General features: G+C 38.9%; 1 protein-coding gene across 1 annotated transcript; it reads right to left on the bottom strand.

The window, feature by feature from the left end:
- Positions 1 to 4,674: 4,674 nt before the first annotated feature.
- LOC134184717 (uncharacterized) lies at positions 4,675 to 5,845 on the bottom strand. The gene is made up of 3 exons (XM_062652461.1): positions 5,522 to 5,845; positions 5,098 to 5,452; positions 4,675 to 5,041 (listed from the first exon to the last, which is right to left on the bottom strand). The coding sequence occupies exons 1-3, from the start codon at positions 5,843 to 5,845 to the stop codon at positions 4,842 to 4,844; spliced, it is 879 nt and encodes a 292-aa protein (XP_062508445.1). The 3' UTR covers positions 4,675 to 4,841.
- Between the last annotated feature and the right edge of the window lie 5,430 nt (positions 5,846 to 11,275).

The following is an 11,275-nucleotide window of genomic DNA, read 5'->3' as shown; positions in this document are numbered from 1 at the left end:
TGCCAGTTTAGTTCCAGCTGCTTGCATGGAACTGCAGGTCAGGACAGGTTCTTAGTACAGTTTCCGAACTAAATTTAACGAGAGTCTCATCAGTAATTTCAAATCAAACGCGCCTTATGTGCCTCATCAGTGATGTCCACATACTATTTCAAAAGATTGGGTTGTGTGGGCATGATCAAAAGGCGGCGAATATTCAGTTGTCGTTGAAGATATTGGTAGAACGTAATATGATCTGCTCGAAATGTACCTGTACATGATACCTATAGCAGTAACCAGCCAAAGACACAACAAAACAGTCATGCAAAGCCACAACCTGAGATTCCATGCAGTACTTTCGAACTCAATCTCGGTGGGCTGAGAGAAGCCAAAGCCACAGCCTGAAATAGACTATGCAGTATTTTCATACTGAAATCGGTTGATTAGAACAGGCAAAGGCATATCCCAACATACCATGAGGTGCTTTCGGAGCCAATATCATCTGCGCTATAGACAACCAAAGCCACAAAAAGAAACGGCAATCCACAACCTGAGATGGCTGTGCTTCACATTCAACCTCCTGTAGCTAAGTTAAAACATTAACATCTGCTGTAACTATCGACCGAAGAATAACCGGTTGCTTAATTGAATATAAAATATTACTTAGACCATAAAAATAGTCTACGACACAGCGGCCCGCCAATCGTTGAGATGCCTGAGGAGAACCCTGCTAACTCTGGTTCACTCGCTGTTGAACTGCTCTTGCATCATAAGTAGTGCTGGCATGCCCATGACGCGTGCAGTGAATATAAAGATAGTCATCTTGTTGACATCACTTCCTGGTACACGTACTATGCTTCTCGGTTTGCCTTCTTTGCCAAGACAGTTTGTCTCTGTTTGGTGAAACTCTAGAAATGCCAGCATATAGCTATCCATGGTTATAGAGGGTGGCTTATGTAGATCCAGACCTGCCACAGCTAAGGTCTGCCCTGGGGCCTTGTTGATAGACTGGAAACTGAAGTCGTTTAAATTCAACGAAACGGCAATCCAGTATCACCTAGGCATTAGTGTCTAGACTCCAGCTGCTTGAGGGACAGGGGCGTAGGAAGTAAATGAAAACCGGTCCGGCCTAGCGCGCGCTAGTGGGCTGGACAATGTAGCGCACGCTAGTAGATGGGCGGGACAACTTTAATTAACGAGAACTATAATGACAGCCATGTCTAATTCTAAAACTGATACTTATTGCTGCTCATAACCTTAATCGAACTTTCCAAAAATGCGAAGTCTGTGCTCACTACCTCTGAGATGAACGGGTCTTTTTAGCGGCCTCGGACCTCCGTGCATTACCTGCACACATCTTAGCCTCGCATCGGCTGGGTCTCCGAGCCTGTACAGTACCTTCAACTGACGTCTGGAGAACGCAAGGCCGACGCACAAAGTACTGCATGAGCAGAAATATATTACTTATTTAATCGGCTATACCCTTAAAACGGAAGTTGATGCCATTGAGCGTCTGGCGAAAGTGCATATTTCAAAAACCGGTCCGGCCATGGCCGGACCGGTCGGACTGGACGCTACGCCACTGAGGGAGACGGCCGATTGGACACTCAAGCTCCAGTTTCACTAGGAAATAGTGGTAGATTTTGCGATACACGTATTGGCCTTTATGTGGTTCTGTAGCAATAGTTGCTTCCAGTCAGTTTTTCATCATCCTTTAGTATCAGACGTGTGCCTTATGCTATTCTAGGAGTCAGATTTCAAAGATGAATTAGAGGAATTTCCACCTTTAGAGCCAATCTGAGAGGAGGGATACCAGCTGGATTCAGGGAGCTAAGAAACTGCCAGACATAGTGTATTGCATCATCTTTGACCGTATCAATTGATTTATATATTTTAGTCTCAAGAAAACTGCTGAAGCATTTCTCAGTCAATATCACAAATGGAGAAATTGTGTTGTGTAAGAATACCTCTTAGCATTAGCCGTTCAAAGTCTCGCTAGCTAATGACGGTGGGTATACACGCGCTCTATCAAGATATGAGGAGAGTTGGTAACGGTTCCAAGATCTTAATTGATGATGAAAATGGCATCATGTCTTTCAAGTATCGGAATGTGACCATTTCATGCAACTCGCAGCAAGAGACTTGGAAACTCGGCAGCGTTAGCGTTACCGTAGAGATTAGCTCTTGTGTTAGATATTAAAGAATTGTTTGAACGTGTTGGCATAAACGTGATGATTTGATGCAGGCATTAATTGTATTGGCACGTGCACCTCCTCGACTTTGATCACCCCTAGTTTAAAGCGTAACTGCAACGCAAAAATCTAAAAATTCTTTTATGTTGGAATTGATAGTTCTAGTTGCATGCATGATAGGAAAAGTAGTTTTAGATTTTTAAGTTAAGTTAAGTCTTCGCTGAGATATACAAGGTCAAAGTTGCTTCCGGTTCTTCAAGTTTCGGACGCGTTATAACAGGCGTGGTGTGTTTGACGTCACAGAGGGGAGACGCGTGTGCGTCTGTATACTCAGTGGCCTGTGAAAATGACTGCATCTTCATATCTAAGGCAACGCTGCTAGGGTAGAGACGACGGCAGTAACGGTGAGTCTTCTGAAGACCCCTCTGGAGATTTTCACGTGATGATAACGTTCCGTCATCGCATGAATCGCAGGATGAAGATCTTCTGGGAGCCATTATATAGTGACTAGACCACACAGGTTGGAGTTTAGCGACAGTGTCTCTAAAGCATTGATCGCCTTCTGCCTTGGAAGTGGAGGAGGAGGAGGACAGGCTACACGATAGCATGTCATCATCGCAAGTAGAAGCAGGAGTAGCAAACGTAATTGATCCATATCCGGGTAAGTAAACAACCATCATAGGTGCAGCTGTGGTCGTTGTGAGATGATGGATACGTACTCGTGTGGAGTGCATGAGCGGTCAAAACGTATTTGAGGTTGTCTCAAATAATGACGCGATAATAATGTCGAATACTAGCAACAATAGTGGCACAGTGGTGAGCTAATGCTAAACTCTAGCTATTGCTGTGAGAAAGAGAACAAAATGAGTTGAAGTTCGTACGTTCAATTCACGTTGACACCAGGTTTGACTTCACTGTACAGTATACTGTAACGCATACGACTGCATTCACTACACGTGATGATCAAGAGGTGAGTCTATATAGTCATCAAGAGTCTGACCTCTCCTAGCCATTTGCAGTACTTTTAGTGCTGCACGAGAGTCTTCCTTACCCTCTCGCTTCTTAATTACGGCTCTCCTTGTCTATTTCAAAGGTTCCAGAGTGCTGTGATCTTGGAGTGGAGACTCGTAGTTGGAAAATGGTGACGTCAATTTCGCTCTTCTACAACCCAGACCAAGCTCTCCAATAGACCCGAATGTACGTATCTCGAAGCAATTAGGCCAAAATGCCTACTACAGACTCATGTCCAGTCAGTAGCACGCGTTGTACTCAGCAGTAGTCGCCCGGACGACACAAACGTCTCTGCAATTGTCCTCCGTATTTGCAATTCCCACTCTTTTCTTAGCTTGGGGATCTTCGGAAGTCGAAACACGATTGCGTATGACTTTGCGAATTGGTGCATCCTGCAGCCACGTAACCCACCGAGACATTCTTCCGCCACAGATTCCTTTGTTTACAACACACGCTGGCGTGGAGTCTATGACGTCACAATACACTACGCCCTTATAATGCGTTCTCGGAAGTTGAAGAACCGGAAGCAACTTTGACCTGCTATATCTCAGCAAAGACTTAACTTAAAATTCTAAAACTATTTTGTTGTTACGTATGCAACTAGAACTATCAATTTCCAACGTAAAGAAATTTACTTTTGCGTTTTAGTTACTCTTTAATCGAAAGACTTTGTTTAATTTTAGCTTAACTAGTTGTACGGTATCCGTAGGAGCCTCGCGTTGGTGAGTAACACGTCCAACGGAGTTTTCTGACCGTCAACTGAAACGCCGAGTCCTAGCTGGACAATAAGTATTTGTTGAAACCCTAGCTGTCATGAAGGGAAACATGCAAACTTTCTAGTAGTTTAGATTACGTCTATAGGCCTGGTACAGGTAGTCGTCGTTTCTCGATCGTGATCAAGGCAATTGAAATGTACAGTCTAGGTATGCTCTCATTAACGTTGTAACGATCGACAGTGGTATGGTATTTACTGACATAAAATATTCTATCGGCAAACATTGACTATCAACAGTGTTAGATGCCGCACAGTGTAGTAAAGGATTGACCGTAGTACGGGAAGTGTGAATAGTTGACTGTAGGTGGCATTCAGCTAATAAAGGTGTTTCTTGGTTGTCAAGTACACGCAATCCCTATCTACAATACAAAAGGATGGGGTAACGAAACTTTATGAAACTTTTTATTTGCCGTTTGGTCACTTGCACGAATCGTTTCTATACTGATCGGTAGTCGGACAAGGAAACGATTTTTTGAAGTAGGTCTTATAATGAAACGTCGTCGTGGAAAGGATAAATTTGAGGTTCGTGTGTACATGTATATACATATATATATATATATATATATATATATATATATATATATATATATATATATATCTATATATATATACCGAGAGCTCGATGAATTGCCATATAGCACCATGCTCCTTCCTGTTGTGGACCCGTGGACCCGGATTAGAAACCTTACTACGCTCGGCAATTAGACGAGAAAATGACCTTTGTTATTATTTATTTTCTAAGTACAACCAACTGAAATAAGTCTGTAAAAAGTAAGCTAGGTGCCACATGTAAATTAAAATTTTAGATGTTGACGTGTCATTCTCAATCCTACTATTCAATTTCTTTTGCACTATTTACTATATCTGCTGGACACCTTTGTACGCCGTCACACGTCGAAAATTCGCTTGTTTCTTTTCGTAGTTAGGGAAACGGTCACCACGACGATGACCGTGATGCAAAATGAAGACACAGTTGCGGAGACGGCTGCCACGACATTTATCTCGTACACATTTGTATAGCAGCTGCCGAAAGTTTGCAATGGATGAGACGGTAACGTCGCGCAGTTGCAACTCCAACTATCATTACCTGAAAAATAAACAAAATTAAATTTGCTATAAAAGGGAAACGCAAAAGTAGCAAACTCTGATTATGTTTCCAATGTTTTGATCTGTTGGTAGACGTATAAGCATATTTTTGAAATTTCTTGATTTTAGTAGTGTCGTTTGCGATGTCATGGGCGACACTTCTTCTTTGCACTTTGCTGACTCCTAGAGGAATTGTTACAATGGAAGATTTCCAGACCGCAGTGAGAGATCTCAAATGTCCCAATTTTTTCATTCGAGCAAACGCTTTTAACGGTCTTTGAGTCCATTCAACAAACTGACCGGTGGGCGGCCATATTCCACTGTAAAACGAGGCACGTCTTATAGGATTTTTCAAGATAATTGACGTAGCGTCTATATCAATGGTTGCATTTGGCGTGCCAGGCGGAGAACTCTAACAAATAAACGATAAAATATAAAACAGAGCGATTACCAAACAAAATATATTTTTCCAAATTTTTACCAGTCTAATTAAGTCCACAGCAATACGAGAGTCTGCCGTCACGCGCCAGTGTATATACTCATAAGACACTAGAAACAGGCGAAGGTGGCATTTAGGTTGTCTTGATTCTCGAGCTAGTAGGATGACAACGGTCTGGTTGCGGTTGGCCGACTCATAAGACGAGAAAAAATGATACTCCGAGCTGCTGTTAGACGTCAACTCACAGCCATAGGTCATGGTGGCATTAGAGGGCTCAATTTGAGCGATTGTGAATCCTCGTCGAAGACGACACAGCTCAAACGAGGCGACTGCCTCTACATAAAAAGTAATGGAAGTTGGCGGCATGATATAATAACGGTGTATAGAGCTGTAGAACGTGTTTGTCGTTTACCTTGTTTGCGAGCACTGAAGAAGGCAAAGAGCACAAGAGACAGTGAATACATGCAAGCTGTCAACACGGCTGTCTCTAGTATGACACTTTAGGCTGCATGGAGACGAAAGCGTATTAGCACTGTCTACCGCCAACGGCGCTTTTGATAAAATCGCATTAACATCAGCACGTGATTTTGACGCACAGTTCGGACACTTGAATTAATGCTTTGTATAGATTTCAAGTACAGTCTGAAATTGGATAGGAACTATTGCCATCTATACCCGTCGCGCATGATCACCGGCCACACTGTATGATATTGCAGTTAACTTTGGATTTCTTAATTAACGGTTAATTTTTACGTTCGTGATTTTATTAGATCGAAATTCGAAGGTCAATTTCAATTACTGGTACGATTCTTGTAATTTAAGATTTGTGGCTGCGTTAGATTCATTAGAATTGTAAATCAGCAGTTTCTAGTACTTTCGCGTAAGCAGACCTTTTGAGACCGTTGCTTTCTGGCACGGGGCGAAAAAGGTCTGTCTACGCGAGACTAAATTCGAGGTAGATTTGAAGCAACTACTTAATTTAATTTATTGTACCGTATAATTGTTGCAGCTAAAAATTAGTAAAATTAATATTGATTATAAAACTTAGTGTAATTAATATTGATTACAATCAATAATTAATCGGGTCAAATAATTTTTCAAGCAGTAAGTGCAATTACGTTACTGAAGCCTGCAATTGTACAGCGTAGGTATTTGCTTTAATTAACATAACCTCTTTAATTAAAGTCATAGAACCAAAAATTAAAATTTGTAGGTTTTTCTCTCTGTAACCGATTCTTCAACTGGATTGTTTTATCCTGACTGGAGAGCTCGGCACAAAGAAACGCGGCTTCAATACTAGCAACTATATTGCATGAACGTAGTCACATGCAACAATTTTACTCAAGAAAACAGCAAATGTAATCATTAATAAATTTTCCTTACATGAATAGTTATTCTTATTAAGTACAATTGCGGTTGTTGAAAAAGTGTATTGCGGTTATCGTTAATTAGGCCAACTGGGACACTGCCATGGTGAATGTAACAACCTCATTTTATTTAAACATTCTACTGAACATGTTAACGAGAAAATGAATATTATTACTATTTGTTTTTCAAGTAAACCTAATTAGATTACGTTTGTGTATTATTAAAAACTGATCTGTATGCCTATCTGACGACGTGTTACGTTCAATTCTCAATCCTACTTTCTACTTAAATATAATTCTGTTGCATCTGATCAATCTAAATTGTCTGAAAATTCCAAGATTGTCCATTCGTGTAAGCGCTCGTGACGACCTTTGCGTCCAGTCCACAAATTGACCGGCTTCACGGCCATATTCCTGTGTAAAAAGAAGCAAGTTTACTGTATTTTTATATTAGCTAATTAGTGGGCATTGAAAAGCTCAACTTGAGCAAATTGTAAATAATCGTCGAAGACGACACAGCTCTAACCAGGGGTTTGTGCCTGAGAATCGATTAGAAATCGAAAATGCTAGAGAGCTAAAGATCGTGTGTTTTCTGTTTACCTTGCTTGCTAAGATTGAAGAAAGTGAAGAATACAACAAATGGTGAATACATGCAAGCGGCTGTCGAGTGTGACGAATTGAGGTTGGAGTCGAAAACATATTAGCACGGGTGAAGGTGACGGCTCTTTTGAAGAATGTGCAGCAACACTCTCACGTGACCGTGACGCAAGGCCACATTATTGGAAAGATCGCTTTACGTATTCAATCATCATCTGAAGGTGGGTGGAAACTATTGTCATTTATTTCATGATAAATGGCCAGACGACTTCTCATACGTATCTAGCTTCGAAGCGGTTGCAAAAGTATGCGATAACTTTTGTGATCTAGAGGCCAATTCCAATCATTGTGACTATTCCAACAAACCACTCAATCGAGAAATAGTGGCTGTCGTAGTTTATTGAAACCATAAACCGACAAGTTCTTAGTAGATCTAAAGCGATTACTTACTTTGAAGTTTCTAATTGTTGATTATTATCGAGAAATCAATTAGCTGATGAAGTCAAGCAACAGAGATTGCGACTACTTCAATTGTGCAGCGTTGTTACTTAGTCTAATCGAGTTATTTAATTTAGAGAAATATACTGCGGATTGAACAGGTCGTTTGGTCGCTCTAGAAGATTCTTAAAAGTGCTTGTTTTATCTTGCTATTCTAAAGCTAGCACAAGGGATTGAATTCAAACCCAAATAAGCAGTCACAACAATGTGACAAAAATAGTACTAGTAATTAGCCGAACACTTTAATAGTAATAATTATTAAACGTAGTAATTAAAGCTGTTGAAAGGTTTAGGTATTTGATAAGCAGTTTCCTATTTTATTCCCTAACATTTTCATTACATTAATTTAGCGTTTTATTTAGTACTTCTAAATTATATATTTAGTTTACGATAAAATTTTTCTCGTAATTTTCTCGGATCACAGTTACTTATTAAAGTGCGGCGGTGTCATCAATGTCAATTGTTGTCTCGGTTGCCAGGCAAAGTTATCACACCTAATTACATATAATGCGGCAGTTTGAATTGTTAGGCATACGACAACGTTTGTGATCGAAGACCAATTCCAAGCATTACGACACAATGAATGAAGACTAGTGGTTTCATTGAAATAGTAAAGCAACAAGTTCGTAGTAGGACTGAAACGATTATTTAAGATAATATACCGCATAATCTTTACAGAGTTCAATCAATAATTAATTGGTTCAAGAGACAAGAAATGTTGTACTACAATTGTGCAGGAAAGTAACTTGATCTGTCTTAGTAACAAAAACAATAGAAAATTTATTTGCATGTTTCTTATTTTATATCCTTGTTTATTATTAACGTTTTGTAACAATTGGTGTCCTTTTAAAACTTTGTATAAGAGACTCTGACTAAAGCAGTGCAGCTTTCACTTTAACGTAACAAATTTGTTCTAGGGTCAGATAATCAAAATGTTGATAAAAAAGATTGTTTTAACTTTTCCAGAAGATTCTTGAAATTACACCTTTTGTTCTCAGCCCAAAGGCAGCACGAGGAAATAACTTCAAAACTAATAAAATACAAGAAAAATGTTGTCTATAGCAATAACCGCTCATTAATGTCTCGCAGTACTTTACCCTATATATTATAAAATTTTATCTTTGTTGGCTTATTGTTTAAACGCACAAATATTACGGTTTCAGTTGTTTGAATTTTACTAAAGTATTAAATCTGTCGATTCATTTTTTGAAAGTAAATATAAATCACTTAATTACAATAATAATACACTAATTAAAAATTCCAGTTTTAGCGGACCGTAGAAAGAGCTACTGTGATAGACTATAACGTCTCGTTCGACTCACATTTTGAAAGGACTGCAGCAGGAAGCGGTACCCTATGTCCGGTCCAAAGGTGATCAGCAATTCCAATGTTAGGCGTGTTTGAATAAGGAGATTTTCACAGACTAAGTACTTCCCACGATGTCATACCAAAAGACCACTGTAAGATAAAGAACAATAATTAACGCATCGGTAGTTTTTTAATATATATGGAAATTAAGGCTTTTCGCGATCGGGAGGCCAGCTAGATGCATGTATGCACTTACACATGCATATTTCGGTCCACGCACTCTCTCTCTCTCTCTCTCTCTCACACACACACACACACACACACACACACGCACGCACGCACGCACACACACACACACACACACACACACACACACACACACACAGAGTAGCTTCTATCATCATAGAGTTTCTGTGCTGCCTTCAATTTCACAAATGTAGTTATGTCCATTGTCCATGTTAATTGTAAAATCATACAAATTTGGTAAAAACACCACAAATTTGCAAATTGATTGTTAGTATTAGTTTCGTAATCTTTAATATATTCAACTATTTCAATTAATTAATTGTATTTAATATTTTTAATATTGTCGTAATACCAAAACCAAATCCAAGGAAGCCAAACTTGTTTTTACACACTATTTTCTGACTAAAATTTCTACTCCAAACAAGACCTAAGGCAAATTTGCAAGATGGCTCAAGGCAAGTGACATCGCCGCAAATATTTTAAACTCTTTGCGGTGCAGTAAGTGCATACATTATTGGAACATGTAATATCTTTTTGACAATGTAATTGTGGTTGTGTTTTATTAGATTTGAAGTCATTCCCTCGTGCTGGCTTTGGGCTGAAAACAAAAGACCCAATTTTAAGAATCTCCTGAAAACCTAAACAAACTTTTTGATTGTCATTTTGGTTTTGTGTTTCTCAAAAAATTAGTTAGAGCAACGATTTGCGTTGATTTACTAGTTTAACACAAATTTTAAAATATTTTGTATTGGCCGTTTAGATAACGTGATTGAATAGTAAGTAAATACGCAGGCAACTCAAGCATAAAATGAGTTTGTAACAAACACCTTTAACAACAACGGTTTGCTAAAATTGAAATTAATAAAGTATTAATTTATAATTAATTTGTTATTGATTTTAACCTAGTAAATATTTTTAGCCATTTTTAAAATTAAACAGATGCTAAAAATGTTTTTAATAAGTCTTTCTCTAAAGCTCGACCTTCTTTCTTTAACAAAAAAATTTGTTGAACATGATGAAATTTGGGCTAACTTTTAGTATAAACAGACTTAAAATTTTATAAAATTTGCTAACACCCTGCTGCGGTCCGAACTGCCTGCTATATCGCGCTTGATTTCAGTAACGTATAAATTGTTAATTATGCTCACATCGAGCACGTTTTCTATAGCGCGCGTTAAACCATACAAATTTTGATTTGCTTTCGCTGGGCTTTTGCATTTCATTTTTAGGAATCCTACATGCGAACAGAATTTGTACAATTCCTGACTATAGGATGCAAGCTATACGTATATCGCTATTGCCGCTTTCGATCAGCGGCGTAAGAAGAGCAAAATGTTTTGGGGGTTCATTATCAATATTAATTTGATCAAACTTATTATTAATCCGTATATGTATATACGTATAGATTTAGAAACTAACAACGTATCGTTTTCGGTACGGTATAATTATGTACATAAAACCATTCAATTAGACTATAAAATAGATGAGCTATAACGCTCATAAAACTTTTGGGTATTGAACCCCCCAACAATCCCCCGTAGCTACGCCATTGCTTCGATCGTTTCAATGACGTATTTTCAGACATATTTACGAATGTAGTAGTTGTAGCACCCCGCTTTTAGTAGAACGCGCGTCATTCGCCATTTACCTTGTGCATACGAGTTGTGATAAGACCCAAAACGACCTACATAAGTTCAAACAATTGTAAGAAGACGTCACAAGAGTTTAGAGTGGCTGCATTGCATCCTTGAATGCTACAGCTCGAATTTCATTCACGCCT

Source organism: Corticium candelabrum, chromosome 9 (genome assembly GCF_963422355.1).
Source record: "Corticium candelabrum chromosome 9, ooCorCand1.1, whole genome shotgun sequence".
In the NCBI taxonomy this organism is placed as follows: Eukaryota; Metazoa; Porifera; class Homoscleromorpha; order Homosclerophorida; family Plakinidae; genus Corticium; species Corticium candelabrum.
Note: the sequence above shows the minus strand (reverse complement) of the source record. Positions and strands in the feature narration are given on the sequence as shown.